Source organism: Muntiacus reevesi, chromosome 3, assembly GCF_963930625.1.
Source record: "Muntiacus reevesi chromosome 3, mMunRee1.1, whole genome shotgun sequence".
NCBI classification, from domain to species: domain Eukaryota; kingdom Metazoa; phylum Chordata; class Mammalia; order Artiodactyla; family Cervidae; genus Muntiacus; species Muntiacus reevesi.
In genome coordinates this window covers 150756445-150779216 of record NC_089251.1, presented here as the reverse complement: position 1 = coordinate 150779216, position 22772 = coordinate 150756445, and the positions used below count along the sequence as shown (strand labels likewise).

Below are 22772 nucleotides of genomic sequence, written 5' to 3'. Positions count from 1 at the left end.
AAGAAGACGGATGGTTAAGTTACCCACACAGTCGAGATGATGTTCACCTCTGTTTAACCATCGAAACTTTTATAAAAGCTATGAGACAGAACTTGTTCTTAAGAATACATCGTAACTCATCTTAAATAGTATTCTAAGTTCAACTTAAACTCTTCTCAAGGTTCAGGTGTTATTAATAAGAAGCTCTCTCCTGAAGCATGTCTGGCAAGTTATGACTGGAAAGAAAGGAACCTCCCCTTCCAGGTCTGCATGATAAGTTCCCGATTCCGTTCAGTTAAGGATACAAAATGAGCTAACACGTTAAGTCGCTGCACAGAGCAGAAATACATGCAGCATTATCTCAGCTTGGGTTTTTCCCTGGACCTGTGGTTTTCTAATGAGTACAGATCCCCATGACATCAGGAAACAACTGTCAGAGTTGAGAACGGAGCTGATTCTTGGTCTGCTAATGCTCTTTTACAAGCAGGCATAATACCATCAGTATTTTCCATCACCCTATGTTGGACTACCTGCACATTTCCATTCAGTAGGAAGTTTGCAAACACTCGGTGCCAGCAAAGTGACATCCTTCTCGGGAAAGAGAGCTCACAGCAACTGCCCAGCGTCCCTGCAGGGTCCCCGCGTCCTGGAGAGGCTTCCCTGCCGTCCCGCCTGACTCTGATACATCACCACTCCACCTGTGCTTTAGGGACCTAAACACAAGTCCATTCTCTTTCATCTATTCTGAGTTTCATGCTTACCACTTCTAATCTTCTCTGGGCTGAGAATTAGAGGTTTACTAAAAAAATTTTACAAAACTCAAGTCAGTAGTTTCAATGAAAGTCTGAGGGTTCCTCCCATGCATTAAAATGTATCCGTGAAATTTGTAATATCAATTTTGACCGCTTCTGAGTTCTCAGATAAGATTGCTGGAAGCTGAGTTCAGGATGAGCAAGATACACTGTGGTATTTTTGCTAGAGGGTACTTTAGGGAAGAATGGAATGCACTGAGTACTTCCCACATTCCACTCAACTCGAATGCTCTTCCCTGGTAGGGTTTATTTCTCACTTCATTTACGTCTGCGTGCATGCACAGCGTAATTTGTGAGTCCTTCCCCAGACACCTCTATAAAATAACCCTCCTCTCCTGCCTTTTCCTAGACCCCATATCCTGTGTTTCTTTAAATCAAAACTTTAATCAACTCTTCGCATGCCTGGTATTCACTTGTCCACTGGCCATCTCTTCCATCAGAATGACAGTTCTGAGGAGTAGCTGGCTGCTTGTTTAGCACAGGTGTTCAATAAGTATTTGCTGAATGAAAAAGTCAAGTACAGCTATTGTAAATATTTTGTCAACTTAATCCTCCCCACACAAGTCACGTATTTCAAGTATTTTTACAGACAGGGAAACTGTGGGTTTCTCAGTGCTTGGAGAGCATAACATGGTGGTTAGGAGCAAAGACCCTAGAATCAGACTGCATGGGTCAGAGCCCAGCTCAGACACTGCCCATCTCTAGTCCCTGGGCAAGTCACTGAACCATTCTGCACCTGAACTCTGCATATGTAAATAGCAATAGTAACAAGAGGACTGTCTTACAGAGTTGTTGTGGAGAGCTTAAACATAAAGAACTTAAACAGTTCATGGCTCCTCGTACACGCTGAACAAGAGTTAAATCAACAAAATCTTGGCTGAGAAACACCTTAATAAGAATTACTAACTTTCTCACTTTGATTTCTTACTCATAAAACCACCTCCTGATAGCAACCCGGCTTTCTGATTCATTTGTCTAAGAAGGAAGTGCAGATGTGGTTACCTGGTCTGTGCGAGAGTTACGTATTTCTCATCATAAATTAATCAATCTTTGAATCTTGTTTAATGTGCTAACAAAATCAGGGTTTTGAACCAACAAGACTAAGGCCCAAACCCGGATGGTGTCACAGACACACCTTGCGTTGTTGCTTAGCAACCGCCTCGCCACCTTCTCCAAACAATGCCACAACTTGTATTCAACTATCCACAACACAGCTAGAAGGAAGTATCATTGCCTAAGAAACCTCTTCTCTAATCAGTAGGAAATGGTGAGAGATTACAGTTCAGAGAACATCCATGCAAAGTGGGTGTTTTGCCCATCGAGTGCCCTGACCCCCATACACTGTATATACCACTTCAAAAGAAGGCAGCAACTGCTGACGGTGACAAACAGCCTGCCCAGGTTTCCCTGGAACCAGGAGATGGAATTTTTCCCCTCACAAAGGACTTTCGGCCCTCACTTGATGGGTAGAGCCAAGTGCCAAAGTCACAAGGTTGCACGGTCATGTGGCGGCTTCCCCACGGCCACGCCTACAAGTTACCTTGCCCTGATGATCGTGTTTCATTTCCCAGCCCCTTGGCAGCTCCAGCTGTTTGTTTGCAAACATGTTGAGGAATCCCACGAGGTCCCGGTTATGCTGGTAGCGTTCAAAGTGGTGGGTGTCCCGCCGGACTTTGGTGATCATGTGCTTCAAACATGTGTTGTTTGTAAACATGCGGTAGGCACTCTGGAGAGAAGGATGGGAAACCCACGTTAATCTGTTTCGTGACATGCAAAAGCCACACATAAACTCCCACGGGCATATTTAATCTTCGGATGGTATACCAGATTCAGTGTAACTCTAGACCCACACAGGAGACAGAGCAAAATAATGATTAAAGTAAAATAGACTACAGAAAGTCAGGGAGTCTTCACTAATGAATCTAGCTTTCTAAGGAACAAGAACACTGTGGAGTTTCATTCTACAGGAGATGTAAGACCTTAGAGATGGTTTTAGGCAAAACCCACACAGTCAAAATTATACCATGCAGGAAACAAATATACCACCTCACAGAGAGTCCCAATATAGCCAGCATTTCCTCCAGCACAAGATCTCTGGCTCTTTGGGTGCATGCCAATGAAACAGTTGGCATACAGTTAGGAGCCAAGTTGTATAGAAAAATGGCCATAAATCTGAATATTAGAAGTACATGCAATGAGCTGAGTAGTTCTCCCTGAGAGTCATATTCAACTGAGACCACAGTAGACTAGAGGTTTTCAGCTCACTTGTGCTTAAAAGCATAATCTCAGTGAATGGAATAGCGAGCAGAATTACCTAGACTGTATATCTCAGTATTTTTTTAATCTTTTTTCTTCTTTATTTTTCCTGTACACATACACACACACATTACCTATATATGACTAAATTTACATGATTGAAATACACATTTAGTAAAACCCCACTATACCAGCACATATAAAAAAGTGTTCTGTAAAATGATACTTAAAGAAGAGTCCAGAAAAAAAAAAAAAAAGACCATAAGCGGTGAGCTGTCTTCATGAGTCAGTCAACAGATATCCAACACAATGCCATGTGCCAAGCAGTAGAACGGGAGGAACCGTATAGGCTGTTTCCTTGAAGGAATGTGATGTTCATGAAACCGACCCACCATGAAGGATCTCTCCAGGAACACTATGCTCCTCAGGTAGATTCAAAGAGCTTTGGATTCCTCCTACCTTTAGTATCCCAGGGATATCAGACTGAGTGTGGAGGCCTATAGGCTTTACTTTACGAGTTCTGTTATTTATTTTCTTTTAGACAGACCAAGGTAAACCCGAAAGAAATCAGAATCTCTGGAAATAACTTCACCTTAATAAACATTTACTGTGCTGGTTATTGAGAATAAAAGGTGAATAAGTAAGGATAGTCTGTCAGGAGCCGGCAAGAGAAACCCCGCCTGTGACAAGGTCTGGGTCCAAGGAGCTGGCACGCAAAGGCATCCGAACCTCCGGGGGTTTCTCGGGATCGCCCCACCATCCACTCCCAGGCCTTCGTCCTTTCATCTTCTGATGCTTGGCGTTCTTCTAGGTTCCCTAAAAACTAGTCTGACTCTCACCTAAAACCCCTCCTTGAAACCTTTGCATGGCAGCAACACAGTCCCTGGGGGCACATGAGTCCCAATAAACAGGCCAGAGGTAAGGAATACATTACACAAAATACCCTGCCTGTTCTGGCTCTGTTGGAATTATGACTGCCGATTTAGAATCTGGAATGCTCAGGATTGCACAAAAACCCTTCTAGCACAAAACCAAATCTGCTATCAACAGGCCTATCTATCCCATAAGCAAAAGCAGATAAGAGTCCATTACAAGATTGAGAAGATTCCTTAGGGTGTGATCAGGAGAGAATTCATGAGACCTCAGACCCTTAGGATTACATACCAAAGCTAAGCCTGGGGCAGCTTCCCAAGATAAGGGTTGTAGATGGCTTTTCACAGTTGACTAGCTGCTGCCATTGAATTGTTTAAAAGTTATGTGTAGGTATTGATTGTTCTGGAAAGTTATTTATGATGCAACCCGTGATTATGCAGCTGATATAATCTTATCATTTCCCCCTCCTTAAACTTCTTTAAAGGATTATTGGTTTTAGGGTATATAAGCACTGATGTAAAAGAATAAAGTAGTCTTGATCCTGCACTCAACCGAGACTCGACTTGCTTTCTTTTCTTTGCTGACGCTCATCCAAAGGGAACCCCTGGACTCCGCTGGGGCTGGACCCCGGCAATAGTCAACAATGCTCCTGTCTTTCCAGAGACCCTCAGAATGTGTCACATCTGGGTCAGACGTCGGCAATTCATCGCCAACGGGAGTGCCTTCAAGAGCTTCCTTTCCTTTGACCTGGGGAGCACAGCGACTGGCCATGTCTGAAATGGTGGCTGCGCTCAGTTTGGGTTCCTGGGTTTCTGAAGGGCTCCAGGGATCAGAGAACCCTGGCAGCTCAATTTGGAATGAGAAACAGACATCGGTTAGCTTAAACCACTGAGATGTGTCGGTCACCAGGACTAATATATAACTCACACTACACAAAGTAACTTTTCTACAGTTATTCTGACTGATGTGCTATCATTAACCTTTTGCTTTGTATGGAAATTATTTTTCCCCTATGAAAATGGAAGGCAGGAAGGTCAGACACATTAAGCTCTACTCAAATACTAGTGTACTACTTCCTTAGTGCACCTGAGTAGAAAGTATTTTGAGATCACATTTCAACCTGATAGTCTAAATGAGAGGAGGTTTGACAGCTATGAGAAGTTACGAGGTTCAGAGTACAGAGCCCTGCCAAAGCAGGCAGGCCCACGCAGGGGCTCTGGACAATTAGAGCCTGAGAGAGTAAGAAAGTGATACCATGAAAGCAGAGAAGGAGGCTAATAAAAGCAGTCGGAGGCTGTCAGACACTAACATTAGCTAACTAATAGCTTAGCCCGTAGCTGACCCTGCCTTGGAGTCTTATGCACAATCAACAAGGCATCTGTTTTCTGTGTTTGGCTGCACGTTGCTGGTTTATTTTCACACAAGCCGTCGCAAGCATAGAGGCCGGAGAGAACACTAGCCTCTCTGACGGTGACAGTAATGAACTTCCAAGTCATTCTCCCTAATAAGTCTCTCTGGGAACAAATTACTGTGGGATGATTCTGTTAGAGAGATCATTGCTAAACAGGTGTACCTCTTGTCACCCTCCCTTAACCCTCCCCCCACTGAAATAAGTAAATAGGCCACATCCTGACTCTTTATCTGGGGCACCAGAAAGGCGCCTCCCTCTGCTAAAGAAAAGCAGCAGAACTGCACTAGGGCATGGAGTGGCAGTAATTAGGTGAACGGACCCACCCCGGCCTCGGCACGAAGCAAGCCCCTGCGGCCGGACAGCTCTTTAAGCACAGGAGTCTTGAGGCTGGTCTTACGATTAACTACGTCCTTTCATCTTCCCCCTCTCCACTCAGTGAGATGTGTAATATAGTGCCAAGTTCAACTGATCTTTGCAAAAAGCATCTACCAAAGTAAATTTAAGTATAAGAAAGATTTCTCTCATCAGTATCTAGCAAACAACCTTTAGAATCACGGCTTTTTCAAGTCTGAATAATATGCACATGATTATTAGGGTCCATGTAAAACACATAAGGCAAACAGGAACATCCCTCTAGACTCTGGCTACATGTTTACAAAGAAATACATATATAGTTACTCACAAATATATGTTTACTTATGTATGTTTTTATGTGTGTATGTGTAACATATTTATACATGTCTATGTTTATACACAGGCTTCCCTGGTGGCTCAGCTGGTAAAGAATTCGCCTGTAATCCGGGAGACCTGGGTTCAGTCCCTGGTTTGGGAAGGTCCCCTGGAGGAGGGCATGGTAACCCACTCCAGTATTCTTGCCTGGAGAATCCCCATGGACAGAGGAGCCTATCAGGCTACAGTCCACAGGGTCACAAAGAGTCGGACATGACTGAGCAACCAAGCATACATACATATGCTTGTATACGTATCCATCTATTCTATTTTTGAATATATATTTATGTTTATTCAATATATATAGTATTGATTTTAAAATGTACGTTATATATGTGACCAAAAGTATATTTATTCAGAAAAGATATTTATACTCCAGTTAATACAGAACTATGGTGAGGTTTCTAATCACAGCTCATGGATAGAGACAAAGAAAGTCATTTAATCTCTGCCTCAATTTGCTCAACTCTATGATGGGATAATAGTAACTGTCCTGATTTCTTCATAGGCATGTGGGATTCAAATCCGGTGGAAAAAAGGGTGTAAGAGTGCATTGAAGAGGTAAAAATCACTGTAAAACCATAGAGTTGAACTAAGTACAAGAATATATAAGGGATTATACCCACCATCACTGTGTCCTAACAGTTCAATGATAGTAGTAACACTGTTTTCTACTTTCAGTCTTTGAAGATCTTGGGCAAGCATTCCACTTTCTATTAAGAGAAGAAGGGTCTCATAACCTCTTATTAATTATGTGCGAAGCCCTGTTCTAAACCCTGGGCATACAGAGGCGGGCACAAGCTAATCCCTCAAAAGGATGGAGAAGGAAAGTTACAGGGGAAGGTGGGAGAAAGGGGTTCACTGGAGGCCGAAAGTGGAGCCTGGAAAACAGAGGTCACAGTAGCAGTGAAAATGCTGAAATCCACTGATAAAACTAGCAGAGCTAAGAATCAGAGGGGTCCAAAGAGCTGAGAAACACTAAACAGGTAGGGTTAGGTAGAAAGAGCCTTGTCTTCATGGAAGCTGACAGGACAAACCTGTGTGTGAAAAGAAAAGAGACATCTTTATTCTCCCTTCTGGGGTTTAGTGGGTCTAACTGGAAAGGGATCTTTTTTTGCATTTGAGTTGCTGTTTTGCTTTGGTCTGACAGAAAAAGATGCAGTAAAGGGATCTGATCTGCTACCTGAAACAAAAGTGGACTTATTTCATAGCAGTGTCATGATAAAACTTCTTGCACAGAGTGATCTCACCTTGGAAGATGCTGCATGTGGATTCACACCGGTTAAGGTGATTTGGCAACTGTTAATAGTAAGCAGAGCCCCTTTAAATGATACCTAAAGGATGCAAAGTTTTCTTGCCGTTCAATGTGAATTAAAATGTCCATTTTGGTTATCCCTTCTCTAATCCAAAACTCCCTTTCCCAATCCTCTTGGCTGTTTCTTGTCTTCTCGTTCTAGTAAAGAAATAAACACTGCATGGTTGGATGAATGATCAACTGAGTATTAACTGAATTTCTTTGTGGAATTTCATTAAAATTACACTCCTCAGAGCTTAATGTGTTTTGTATGGCTAACTGAAGAGTTAGAAGTGAAAAATATTGAGAAGAACCCAGAGGAAATTACTGCCATTTGGCAACAGAATTAGAAAATTATATGTCTTATCAATCAACTAATTTATCAATTAATTAATCACAGTCAATACAAGTAATAATTAAACCTCCTTTTCTGGGAGTAGGTTTTTTAAGTGTTACAGTGATCGTATGTCCAGCATTACCTGGCCCAGTCTTAATTTACTCTAAATCTGTTATTTCCAATAACACAGGTTAGTACATTATTGCTAAATAAAATCTTTCATTTTCCAGAAATCCTTCATCAAGAATAGGTATTCTGAATTCATGCTTGGAAAACATTATCACTGCTGCCATAGTAAATGTATACAAAGGCTCACAAGGAAGTAGATGTGAGCATCTGTATATATTATTCACTAAACAAAATTTATTATAAACAAAATCAAGTAATATTGTTTCCATAAGATATATGCTAGTATATGGAAATAGTCTTGTTTTATGCAGTTTATCTTCAAAATATTTTTAATCATAGGGACTTTATATTTTTCTCATCTGGCTAAGAAGTAAAATGGAGGGAAAATTAAACTTATTGACAAAACTAACTAAATATCAACTAATCTATTTTGCAAGAGCACAAGTTTCTGACTTATAAGAATATATATGAGTATTTTAGAACAATACTTTTCGTCATTAAGTAGAAAGGAGTTTATATGAAGGAATTAAGGTATTTCTAGACCATATTAAAAGCTAAAGTAGTAATTATTTAGAGCTTTCCTGGTGGCTCATATGGTAAAGAATCTGTTTGCAATGCAGGAGACCTGGGTTCAATCTCTGGGTTGGCAAGATTCCCTGGAGAAGGGAATGGCTACCCCCTCCAGTACAAAATAATCATTTGGCATGTATGTTGGAAAAATTATTTAGTTGCATATAATGAAATGTATGTATGTTTGACAATTATTAGACAAACACAGTAATCCCACATATCAAAGACATAACACTAAGAATTAAATCTTGAGTTACCAGAGGAAATGGTTTTAAGACAATTTTGGAAGCAATCTGATCATAACCAGCAGAGGGCAGTAGAATATATCTTAAAGCAACTACAAAGAAAAAATAGTAAAAACAAACACAGATACACAGACACAAAAACGAAAAACAGTATTTTGTTCCTCAAGTATTCCTTTAGAGTTATGGCAACTATGTATCTACTTAATTTTTGTTCTTTTCAATAAAGATGATAGGTATCCACCAAAGAACTATTAGAGCTAATAAATGAATTCAGCAAAGTCATAAGAAACAAGATTAAAATACAGAGATCTGTTGCTTTTCTATTATTCACTAATAATGAGTTAACAGAGAAAGCAAAAAAAATTACCTCAAAAAGAATAAACTTAGAATAGAATAAACTTACCTAGAATAAACTTAACCAAGGATGTGAAAGACTTATGTCCTGAAAACTATAAAACATTGATAAAGGAAACTGAAAATGTTTAGAAAAGGAAAGATCCTCTGTATCCTTGGGTTGGAAGAATTAATATTGTTAAAATGTCCATACTATTTACAATAGCCAAGATACGGAAGCAACCAATTTTCATCAACAGATGAACAGCTAAAGAAGACACAATTACCCAGCCATAATAAGTAATGAAATTCTGCCATTTGCAACAATGTGGATGGACCTAGAGAATATTATGCTTAGTGAAATAAGGCAAAGACAAACACAGTATGTTATCACACAAAACATGAAATCAAGAAAATACAAAAAATGAATATATATAACAAAACAGAAATTACACAGCAAAAAAGATGGTAGCTTGAAATGGGCCACAGTGGGAATATTAACACTATAGAAATCAGTAAGTGCAAATCAAGTCTTAATACTGTTTTATGGGCTGTCTAGACTAGAAATGAGTAAACTAGACACTTATGGACTGTCTGGCTGTGTCTGCAAACAAAGTTTTATTGGAATATAATCACATCCATTCATTTACATGCTGTCCTTGGCCCAAAAGCTGAAGAGATTTATGCTCTGGCCCTTTCCAGAAAAAGTTTGCTTGCTTCCAGTTTCTAAACATAAGTTCTAGATTTAAGAAATTGACGAAGAAAATAAAATGCTAATAATATAGAATGAAGTTCAAATTGTGCTGTTACACTGCAAATAGCACACATAAAATGAACAAAAATAAATCCAATATTCAAAAACTATTATCTGGCTCAACAAAGAAGGTGCTGACCTTATTGACACAAGTGTGTGAAAAGTATCAGCTCTTTCTCCAAGACACATTCTCACCATCTCTACTGCTACTGCACTGGTCCAAGTCCTTCCCATGTCTCACTACAGGGCCTTTCCACTTATTCCCAGACGACAAGTTTGCCTTTTAAAACCTATTTTCAACATGGCAGGTAGAAGAAACTTTAAAAAAAAAAAAAAAAAAAGAAAACTACATCCCCATATGAATTCCTTTAGGAATAAAACCCACTTAGAATGAAGCCCAAACTCCTTGCCAGATTACACAAGCCCTACATTTTGAAGCCCTAATCATCCTTCTTGACTTCCCTGGTGGCTCAGGCGGTAAAGTATCTGCCTACAACGTGGGAGACCCGGGTTCGATCCCTGGGAGGAGAAGGTCTTCTGGAGAAGGAAATGGCAACCCACTCCAGTACTCTTGCCTGGAAAATCCCATGGGAGAAGCCTGGTAGGCTACAGTCCATGGGGTTGCAAAGAGTCAGACACGACTGAGCAACTTTACTTAATCATTCTTCTGATCATACCACATACTACATCAAATTCATTCCTGTCCTCAAGCCTTTGCTCTTCCTTGGCAAGGAGAGTTCTTCCCTAAGGCCTTTACCTTCCTAGCTTCTTGAAATTTTATAAAATCTTGGAGAAGTCTTTCCATCCACCTGATCTAAACCAGCATCTCTAACAGCTTGGCCCCTTACTCACCCCAGCCCAGTCATCTATACTGTTTCAGTTTGCCTCATGACACATTTCACTGCCTGAATTATCTTTTTTTGTTCACTAGTTCATCTTTATTCTACTCTTGTCTTGTTTACCACTTTATCCTGAGAGTCTGGAATGTACTAGGCAAATTATGGGCATTTAATAAATATTGGTTGAATGAAGGCATAAACAAATGAACAAGCACAGAAAACTTGTGTTACCTGATTCCAAGTTCAAAGCTGTTCCCACCACAGCATGACTTATTGTTTTACAGTGACAACTCTCAATGTTATTCATTCTTCCTCATATGAAAGCCTTCAATCTCCTAGAATTGTTCCATACCTGAGTTTAGATTCCTGTAACCTGGCTTCTGAAAAGTGACATCATTCTGCCAGCAAAGGTCCATATAGTCAAGGCTATGGTCTTCCAGGTGGTCAGTTGTAAGAGCTGGACCATAAAGAAGGCAGAGTGCCAAAGAATTGATGCTCTGAACTCTGGTGCTAGAGAAGACTCCTGAAATTCCCTTGGACAGTGAGGTGATCAAACCAGACAATTTTAAAGGAAATCAACCCTAAATACTCATTGGAAGGACTGATGCTGAAGATGAAGCTCTGGTGTTTCGGTCACCTGATGCAAACAACTGACTCATCGGAAAAGTCCCTGATGCTGGGAGATACTGAGAGCCAAAGGAGAAGAGGGTGTCAGAGGATGAGATGTCTGGATGGCATCACCAGTGCAATGGGCATGAACTTGGGCAAACTCCAGGAGATGGTGAGGGACAAGGAGGCCTTGAGTGCTGCAGTCCATGGGGTTGCAAAAAGTCAGACACGACTGGGAGACTTAACAACAACCTGGCTTCTGCCTACCTTTCAAATCTGACTTTCGCTAGTGTCCTATGCTTTCCACATACCAGCAATACCAAACTGCTGAACTAATAATGCAGTTTCAGTAGTTCTACAAATTACTAAGACAGCTCTGCAACTTTATGAATCCCTTATTTTGTAAACGATGCTCCTTCTACATAGAGAGCTCTGGCCTGTCTTATTTCTAGGGCAAACTCCTACTCAATCTTTAAAACTATCAGTCTTTAAAACCTTCCACTATTGCCTTTCTACAGCCTCCAAATCCAAGAATGTCACTCTGATCTCAGAATAGAATCTAAATCCCCTGCCATGGCCCACAGGCAGATCTATGATCCGGATCTTGCTGACTTTCCAACGGCCAGTGTAATACCACACCACTCACTCTTTCTATCACCACACAGCAGCCCCTACGCCCCCTTCTGAGCTCTAGGGTCCGTGTACATGCTATTCCAATTGCTCCAAACACCACTACTCTCCTCCCACAGAAGAAAAACATGATCTCCATACATATTTTATATATTTTAAAATATTCCTCTACTGATTGATTTATTTTTTCAGATTACAGCAATGTAACATTTTATATTTCTTTGTTCTTTTGGAGAGCCCCTAATCATGATCTCAAAGCCCAGTCTAACCAATGCCTGTTGTCAGTGCTCAGATATTTGGTTATATTTGTGCAGGAAAAATAAAGTGGTCATTAAGAGTACAGAGAGTCAGCATCTCTGGGATTTTAACCCTAACAATCCCTTGAGAAAGTTATTTCACCCCTCTGTGCCTCGGTTTCTTCATCAGGAAAAGACAGAAGTTTTATCGAACTCATAGGTTTCTATATTTGGGCTAAATGGTTCGAGACATGGGCAGTACTTAATGCTGAGCTGGAAGACATGGCACTTGGTAAACATCAGCTATTTCCATTCTCACTGTCAATACACAAATGAAGATCATTTCCTTTGGCCTATTGCTTTTCTGCTCACACCCTCTCAGACTGGCTACTCACAGGGTTAGAATGCAGCACGGTGAAGAACTCTGGGCTGATGAGAAACTTCACGGGGGGAGACTGCAACAGCAGCGTGAGCCTGGATCTGGAGGTAGAGTGCGGCAGGACGCTCTCCCGTCGGAAATCTAGATGGGGCAGACCACAAAGGCTTTCAGGGAGACCTTCGCACCTGGTGGAGACATACTCATTCACTTGCATCTTTTTTTTTAAAAGAACACCTATATCATTTACTGTTATTTTAATCCTCAAGATAATTTTTTATATCTGTAAATTCATGTGTAAAACCCAACTGCTCTTCATCACACTAAAATGGAACTCAGTAATGTTCATAGTCATTATTAACATTTTAATGCATCCTGAGATGTTTCAGGTGATCAGATTCTTTCTTTATTCACTACTGCACAGATCCAGAGATTTAAAGTAATTTATATTCTATTTGGTTTTGTGATTCTTAGTACTAAATAAAAAGTCAAAAATTAGAAGAGGTGTCTGGTGAATCTGACTTTTTGAGTTGGATTACCAGATCTTAATGAAGATCAGAAATCCTTTTAAAGAAGGCCTCATTTCTTGGAAACTCTTGTTTGTTTTCTACTTTTGTGAGATTACAAAACAAACCAACCTGCAGGCTCTTACCTGCACTGGCTTGGTGAAAGTCGGCTTCCTCCCCAGCCCCATCAATAGCATTGCTATTTTCCTCAGGCCTCTCATTGGTCATGGTTCTGCGGATACTCTGGTATCTAAAATCAGGAGCCTAGAGTTAGATCACAGCAGCCTGGAAAACATGGGGCTCACCACTGCCCCAGAACTCAGACATTTTCACCATCTTCCCAGGCTGGGTCATTTCCTCCCCCAAACTCACTCCCCTACCTTCTGGGCCATCAGTTAAGTAAATCACTGAATTTAATGTCTTCTGTTCAAAGTTTGTGGAACATTTTCCTAACAAATTAATAAAACTTTTTTTTTTAATTGTGGCCTTTAATCAAAGAAAACTAAATTCCCATATTGTTAAGAACAACTTTTGTTCCATAGCAATTCATTTTTGAAAAAGAAGGATAGATTTTAAAAGCTTAGGCAAATAATAAAGATGCATCACAAATGAAGATTCTAGATATTTAAAAAGCTATTTGGCTTCAAATGACAAATATATATGCTCCGTTGTACTAAAAATCAATGCCTTGGGTTGATCATTACTTATTTCCTCTCTATAGTTTCCAAGCAAGCTGTGGATTTGCGCGCTTAATACTTTTCAACCAAGAGACAGACAGTCAATGAAGTCTATGAATCAAGAGAGGCCACAGCTCCGCGTTAATGACAGGACACCCAAAGATGAAAGAGGCAACCGCGTTTCCCATCCCGCACATGTAAAAGCTAGCCCAACCACGAAACTGCCCGTCCTCACCGCCGGTTGAGCTGCTCCATCTGCTGTATGGAGTTGGACCTCTGCAGCACCTGCGGGGCAGGGGGGGCTGTGGGCCGCTGCCACGTCGTGGTTCTGTTTACATGGTCCACGTAGAAGATCCTGCCGTGGCTGTCAATGCGCGCCTCCCAGTCTAAACAGCAGTAACGCAGGCAGAGGGGTCAGGAGGAGCAACCGAAGCCACTAGTGTGGCTCATTAAGCAGCACGTGTTTATCTCTGCGACATGCTATAATCTGGGGCTAATAACACATACCCGGCTGCACAATCCAGCAACCCCTACCCCTAGTCCACACCAGAATGTGTTTCACCAGTCAGAAAACAGCTCCTGAGTGCATTACCAACCCCTTAAAAATTCCTGATCATGGGGGATCCCCCTCAATCTGCCTCCAACACTCATCCTTTACATATGAGTACTAGCATTTAAAAAATACTAGTTGGTATCATAATATTTTAGATATTCACATCAAAATTGGTATTGATGTTTATTTTCACCAAAAAAAAAAAAAAGATTTTTCTGTTTTTTCCCCAACTTGCAAGAAAGATTCATAGCTGGAAATTTCCACATGCACATTTATACACAATTTTAGCAGATGTAGTCTTCAGAAGAAATTGCTATCCTAGTCATCAAATAGTATCATTATCTATGAATTTCCATTTGCACTTTTCCAAAGAGGAATACATTTCCAGAGCAAGGTTAATGACTTGTTTCCAACCTCAAATAAATACCATGTTTCAAAAGATTATTTAATTTTATGTTTAAGCAATCTCATTAAATGTATTAATCTTTGTTAATAAACATATAAGAGCATGCTCAATAAACACAGCAACCAGACTGGTCTTCAGGGCCAGACATCCCACCTCTGTGAATTCTCTAAGAGGCTATCTCCCTATTAAAATAAGCAGATCATGAGTTGATTTTTACAAAAGGCAACATTTTTAAGTTGACTGCAGTTGGGAAGGGTAATTTATATAGGAATATATGAAAACAGCAGAGATCTACTCTTTAACCAGGAAAGTTCTTTATATAATGCTACTTCTATGGCAAATATGTTTTGAAATGAATAAGCACCTTTCTCTTGAACAGCTCTGTTAATATCAAAACTCTCCATGTGATCACATAGTTTATCAACAGGAAACATGGGTCTAAAACTAGACACCAAGGGGAAAGTATGCTTGTTCCTGACCAGCTATGGAATTTACTCTGTAGGTGAGCGGACCATGTATTCCAACAAAGTCTTTAGGATTGCAAAGACCGGCATGGTGGACCAGCCAGCACCAGAAGATCACTGAGGGCTGCCTCAGCTGGAATGGGAAAGATTTCCTTTTGTTGCTCTCAGCCTGTCGTAACTTACGACATATGGCAAGGGAAAGAAAACTCGGGCTGAGGAAAAGTAGATCACAAGACAACAAACAACTCCATGTCACTCGTGCTCCAAGGTGACAAAGACTCATGACGAAGCAGGTTGCCAAACCTGAATTATCTGGGGACAGCTACAATCTCATCAGTAGGACAGCTGCAAAAGACCGCATGCTCAGCCTTCCATGTGCGGTCAAACAGTTAAAGACATAAAAGCATGTTCAGGAACCATTTTTCAAACCCTTTGATCCATTCCATTGTTTTGCTCTGCTCTTCACATAGTTTCCCATCTCCAAGATTCTGAGAACAAGTATTCCCACTGCATTCCTCTCTCATCAGAGCCAGAATGATTCAAGCACATGCTGTATGTCAAATCAAATGCACATGGAAACAAATGGCCGTGCCTTCCCCCCAAGAATGTTTACAGTAGCTTCCAATTTTAAAAAAATGCAAAATAGGTCAATCAGGAATAAAAACAGAACAGAAACCAACTAAAGGAAGCAGAGAGAGAGAGGAAGATGCTGCCAAGCTCCCAAGATAAGGTTGTAACTAAAATTTGGCTCCAAGTTTTCTGGCATTTGAGTCAGAAAAGAAAACACACTGTTGCATACTTTCCATTTTCTGACAAAAGAAAATAAAAAATTAACTTCAAAGGTGGAACTTTTCCCTTGAATAAACTACATAAGAATTTACCCCATGAAACATGACCTGTATGAGGCCCACATGGGTAGCAAAATAGAGGGGAATGGCTTTGAGGGAAAGGGGTAATCTCCAAATATATTCACCACTGTACCTTGCACACAGCATGTCATAAATGAACAAATAATTTAAATAAAGTATAGCTATAAAAAAGAATGAATCTTGTATTCACTTTCCACAAAGACCAGGAATAACCTTAATTTGTATTTCAGTAAAGATATTTCTATACAAAGGGAAGAAGGACTCTGTGGGAGAGGGCAAGGGTGGGATGATTTGGGAGAAAAGCACTGAAACATGTGCGTTATCGTATATGAAAGGGACCGTCAGTCCAGGTTCGACACATGAGACAGGGTGCTTGGGGCTGGTGCACTGGGATGACCCAGAGGGATGGGATGAGGAGGGAGATGGGAGGGGGGGTTCAGGATGGGGACACATGTACACCCGTGGCGGATTCATGTCAATGTATGGCAAAACCAATACAATATTGTAAAGTAATTAGCCTCCAATTAAAATAAACAAATTTATGTAAAAAAAGAAAATTTCCAAAAGTTTGCTTTCTCAGAATATGTAATGCCGGATGCACATTATGCCTCTCCCTACCAAACATCGTATCTTTACACTGAGGTTGTTACCTAAATCCCCATAAAGAGAAATGCTATCTTACTGGTCTTAAGTGGACTCTTGGCACTGAATTGGGAAAGACTGTCATGCTATTGGCATATTCATGAACTACACATCCACGGTCACCCAAGTAGCCGATACCCTTCCATCCAGGCAAAGATAGCTGAGGTGCCTACAGGAAGGTCAGTCCTCTCTCATTATATATCAAAGTTACTTTTCAGGAGGCAGGGGCATGGTTGCTTTAATGTTAAGTTTTCACATGAGGCCTGGCTTGTTCTTGGTTAAGAAAGCAAATGAGAACATACTGCCCGACATAAGTTTCGTTCACAGCTGATGCTAAAATCAGACGGGCAGGGTTAGAAGACTGGGGTCTTAGCGTTCACTTCCTTGTCTTGCCACACTGTAAACTGGGGTATGTAATCAGTATGCTGTGTATGTTTGTGTGTGCACACGCATGTGTTGAACTAGATTAGTAAACAGAAAGCCTGCATCTAGCCATGGCTTTGTCACACTTCTGCTACATGATGTTCAACAAGTTACGACACCTCTATGGACCACAGTTTCTTTACCTGAAAAATTAGAGGACAGAAGCAAGCATTGCTAAGGTCCCTTTCATATCTAAAATAACATGAGCCGGCAAATGACATGCATTTTACTACATTAGGTTCAGTAAGGACCTAGCGCCATCTTATGTCTGGGCCAAAATTTCCAACATAGACCCTAAACCCATTCATACTTTTGGTCCAGAGGCTCTGGGGTCCTGAAAACCACCTGCTAACTGCACTTCGGTCACTGCAGCTCCAATATTATCTTCTGTGCATTTGGTCTTCCACATAAGACTTCATTTCCATAAAGAGCTTCTTGGCAATAAAAAGGTTTGAAAACTATGATGTAGAGAAATGTATCTCAAGGTATGAGGCTCTGAAAGTATGTGTCAGAATCACTGTGAGGATCAATGTAAATGCAGATCCCCAGGAGATACTCCAGCTCTTCAGAATCAGACTATCTGAAGCCAGCATTCAGTTACCTACATTTTTAACCTTCCCAGGTGATTCCTAAGCACGCTAAAATTTAAGAACACCCACACAAATTAATAAGAACTTAAAAATGTAGCTAATTCACTGTACAAACCCATGGAGCTAAGGCAAGGCTTCTCAGAGGTCCTGAAGTACAGGCTCACAAGAGACCATTTCAGTCTAAATTCTCCAAACTGGAATCAACGGAGCAACGGGACACTTAGATACCCTGAAATTCAACTATATTAATAATATCCCCCTTTAAATAGCTGGACAATAAGGGGAAGCTGCAGAATTAGAAAGCGTCAAAATCTGCGCCAAGCCACTGTCAGTGTCTATCCCAGGGGCAGGAAGGTGAGGTCTTAGATAGTTTCAACTTTTGGAATCAGCCCATACGGGCATGGAGCAGGGGTCAACCCTAAGGCCCCTCTTCATCTCATCATTCTTCTTTCTCACGCCCTTCACACAGACCTTGGTCTCCACTGGACCACCCAGGTGATGAGACAAAGACGTGAACCCATCTCAGCGAGTGCTGAGGCTGGGAAGAATCGATGTCTAGACAGGGTGAGTCACACCTCAGGGAAGCCAGTACTGAACTGTCTACATGCACCAACGTGGTGAGAGGACTGTGAGCGGGGCCTGGCTTCATTATAACTGGGTTTAGAAAAATGAAACACCTGAGTGTTGTGAAGTAAACTTACAGGCTCAGTATGAGAATGATAATAATCATGGTATCCTCACCAAAGTGGTGAGATGACGAAGTTATAATGAACTAAAGGTACTCTCAAGGAAATAAGCTTTGTAATAGATACTACAAATCTTTCCTTATTGAAACAATCAAGGAATTATGATACCATTTGTATAAAGTACAAAAGTAAGTTAAACTTGTCTATGCCTTTGGGAGTCAGGACAGTAGGTCCCCCTGCCCTCTGGCAGTGAGAGTGGGAGACGGCAGGGGCCACAAGGAACAAGTGAGGTGGGGCTGGCTGCCCACGGGGGCTCAGTTTGTGGGAATGTAGCAGGCGGAACAGGCTCTTTTCTGCATGCATGTTATGTTCAAATAAAAAGTTTTAAAAAAATTAAAAATCTCAAATCTCTTAATATTCAGTTTGTAAGGAAGAAGCTTTTTAGATTAAAAGCATGAATTTTTTTCCTTAAAAATAACTTTAAGGTTCTAGAGACTAACAGCCCCGAGCTTTAAACAGAGTAGAAATTCTATAAGATTAGTTGTACTTTTTAGATTCACTGCCTTCTTTTAAACCTTTATTTCAAAGGATGTTCTAATAACAAAAGTGCACAACCACAAAAAAAAAAAACATGGTAACCATTCCCCTGCATCTTTCCAGGGCTATCCATTTGAACCCACCATATAAGTAATACACTAATCTAGATTCTATAAGAGTCCACTGTTCATCAGTGAATTATTCATCCTGAATCTATTCCTATTCCTACCCTTTTGGGGGAAAAATATTTTTCAACAGCATCCTATCGTCTCCAGTGCAGCCATGGGTTAAGTCACAATTATACTGGAGGCAATAAGAGAAAAATAAAATAGCTTTTCAGAAGGGACTGAGCTGACCATTCTTTTTTTCTCACTCATCTTAATGCTAAAAAGACCAAGATTCGTCATGCTGATAACATCTGAGTGGGCTTCAGCCCTGAATGGCCTCCAGCTGCCAACCTATCAATCATCTCAGAATAAGACAGCAGATTCTTAAGGCACTCAGTACATATTCAACTCAACCAGCTTCCCTGCAAGGCTCTCAAGAGAGCCATGCCGCTTTTAAGAACCAGAGCTTTCTTATTTTGTATGGCTCATTGAAATGTCTCTCAGTCAGTAGTTGGGGTTATATAGCCTGCAAGGTCACAGTACAGGGTCCATGGCCTAAAGCAAAAATAAGAGTTTGAGAACCAATCGGCAGATCATCATTACAGCCGAAGCAGTCTTTGTACTAAGTCCAAGATCTGCTCCCCGATCCTGAGATAGGAGGAATGAGGCTGGAAGAAGCAAACAAAGCAGGAAAACTGCTTTACATAAAATGAGATCAAACAGATGTTCGGGGACTAAGTTATAACCCTGAATATAGATGACCACACCGTCAGCTCTAAGAGTGAAGAAGCGTAGCAAGGACATCCCTGTGTCCCCTCAAATGAGTTTGCAAATCTTCAGAGAGAAGCAAGTATTGGATGGCTTCCTCACTGTATGTTAGTACACATATATTTTTAAGGCAAATATAAGCTAAAATAACAACAGTAATAATAAGGAAGAAGAAAAAGAAGAGTCAAGAATGGGGGGATCATGCTTCAGTATCCCATTCTGCAGGTGTGGGGATAATGACATACACAGAGGAAAAGATGCTTCTGAGTCCAACACAGATGCTTAACAGACCAAACCCACTGCACCAAAAGATGGTGTTAATACTGTCACCGCTCTTCTTCTATTCGAGGGCCTCCCAGGGAGAGGTTCTGCTAAGTAACTTTAACCTGGAAAGAAGAGACAGCTGAGCATCTTCTCAGTCTTCCTAGGTCTGCCCTCAAAACACAATGTAATAAAGTTTCAGAGCACTGCCCAAACTCTCTAATTTCAGTTGCTGCCTGGCCCTAATACCAAAATATGTCACCACTTTGCCACTAGCCAAGCTTTCAGAATTTACTTTCATCTACCTACACAACAGTCCCTATCATTATAATCTTAAATCATAGAGGAGGAAAAAATGTTTGAGATTCTGTCTCAACTTTTGTGTGTTCGTTGCTCAGTCGTGTCTGGCTCTTTGTGATCCATGGACAGGGGCTCGCTAGGCTCCTCTGTCCATAGAATTCTCCAGGCAAGAATACCGGAGTGGGTTGCTATTCCCTTCTCCAGGGGATCTTCCCAACCTAGGGATCAAACCAGGGTCTCCTGCATTGCAGGCAGATTTTTCACACTCTGAGCCACCAGGGAAGCCCATCTCAACTTTTACTAGTATAAAATCTTAAGTTACTTAACTTATCTGGGCTTTGCTTTCTCCATCTATAAAGAATCAGATCAGTTGATTTCTACCCATCTATCTATAAGCTACAGATAAGACTTTCTTGACCTACTTCACAAAATCGTTACAAAGAATTTTTTAAAAATATTTAAGATGCATTTTAAACTGTAAAGCACTACATAAGTTCTAGGTATTATAATGCATGCACATATTCTAAGTTGCTTCAATCATGACCAAATCTCTGTGACCCTGTGGACTGTAGCCCACCAGGCTCCTCTGTCTGTGGGGATTCTCCAGGCAAGAATATTGGAGTGGGTTGACATGCCCTCCTCTGGGATCGTCCCAACCCAGGGATTGAACCCATGTGTCTCTCACAAGTCCTACATTAGCAGGCAAGTTTGCAAATCTTTACCACTAGTAAAGTAGTACCACTACTAGCTAGTTCTTTACCACTAGCGCCACCTGTGAAACCCGCAGGTACTACAGTAAGTAATGTTGAAAGTATAACCCCAACCTTAAAATAATTCAGCCAGGTCATTTAAGAGACCGACCAACCTATACACTCCAAGTGGATCCCCTTAGCTGAGGCTTTTATGAGACAATGTGTGAACGCAGAATGCCATGGCTCTAAGTTAGAAGCACAGCCAGAGACTGCTACCTGCACAGTGCCCAGTGAGGAAAAGAAGGCAGAGAACTGGCCGGGACAGGACAGGACAAATAACACAGGCAGCCAAGTGATTAAATAAACTGTCAACAGATGAGACAGACTGGGAATAGGAGAGAGCGAAGCAGTGTGGGGACACAGTTTGAACAGTAATCAGGTATGCTCAGACATAATCTGTAACTGATCCATAATAATATAAAACCCCAAATTTGTAAGTTAATAGTACATAAGAAGGAACAACTCAAGAATTTTCCTCCTGTTCATCAGTTACTCATTAAATTGAATATACTACTAAGGTGCATTTCTCATTTTGGATATATTAAGTTGTTAAAATGAACAGCCAATTGTTAATTTTTTTAAATCTTAAAATTTTAGTATTACAAAATACCAGTGTTGAAACAAATGCATGGAAACAGCACAAAGAGTGGACATAATTTCAGCAGGAAAGTACCCGTCTTTCTTAAATACAATCTAGAGACCAAATTATGAGTCCAACAGAATTCAGATGTAGCCAGCAGGCTACAGCCATACAACCCTGAATGCACCCGATCTCATCAGAGGTGGCCAAGAGGATGCCATTTATCCATACACTGACACAATGCCATGCCTCATGTCCAGGTGCCTGAAACTCCAATTACTTATTATTAATCCACATATGCATGTAAACAAGCTCTCCCACAATTCTCTCCTGATGTTTCTAATTCAATTTTCTCCAATTATATCTATATATCACCCAGGAATATTTTTCTTTTCTGTCCCTAATGTTTTCTGCAAGGGTAAGTAATAAGGAAGCTTCCCTTCCCCACCTCCAACCTGCTTAAGATGACACAATGGTTAATCTATCTCTTGGCTTATTTTTTAAAACTGCTTAAAATGTTTCCTATGAATAATCACCCCCAGTTATCCAAATATATGAACAAGGGGAGGATTTGTGCACAACAGTATTTCCAAATGACTCAATATTTTGACAAACTGCACATAGCATCCTTCAGCTCTTTTGTCAGAATTCACCTGAACTAACCACTCAGCATTTTAGCCTTTTAAATGCATACTATCTCTCCCCTCTTATGTCCTACCATTTTTTAAACACAGAGGGCCAAAGCGATCAGCTTCTTGCCATGATCACATATAAGAGAGTGAACAGAGAGGTGAATCAGAATGAAAAGCAATAAGGCAGAAAGGTGTATTTTCCAGTATGTTCTTAAATGCAGTATTTACTATTATTAATATCATTGTTTACCAAAATGCTTTGTTCTCACACAGTAATATTGCTTTAAGGGATTCTAGAAACTTAAAAAGAGTTTAAATTACATCCAGCCGATGATTGGCCATGGGCATCACTCAGTTCTCTGAATTTAGGCTGCATAACTTTCCTAGCATCCCTAGTCCTCACCCATGTCTCCTTTAAGTGCTATGTGTTTCTTGAAAGTGAAGGAAATAACCACTACAATACTGTTAAGTAATTAGCCTCCAACTAATAAAAATAAATGAAAAAAAAAAGATAAAATAAAATCAAGGACTTTTTTTAAGTCCAAAAAAAAAAAAAAGAAAGTGAAGGAAATGAAATGTCTTTCAAATCCCCAGATAATCCACTTCT

The 22772-nt window shown here is 40.6% G+C and overlaps 1 protein-coding gene across 4 annotated transcripts in view; it reads right to left on the bottom strand.

Annotated features, from left to right (window-relative positions):
- Positions 1-22772, bottom strand: part of HECW2 (HECT, C2 and WW domain containing E3 ubiquitin protein ligase 2) — a 415968-nt gene that overhangs the window by 100282 nt on the left and 292914 nt on the right. For all 4 annotated transcript variants that reach the window (XM_065930916.1, XM_065930917.1, XM_065930915.1 and 1 more), the window contains 4 exons: positions 13831-13981; positions 13065-13168; positions 12432-12556; positions 2332-2517 (listed from right to left, as the gene is read on the bottom strand). In XM_065930916.1, the coding sequence (XP_065786988.1) occupies positions 2332-2517; positions 12432-12556; positions 13065-13168; positions 13831-13981 (566 nt within the window). The remainder of the gene's footprint in view (positions 1-2331; positions 2518-12431; positions 12557-13064; positions 13169-13830; positions 13982-22772) is intronic.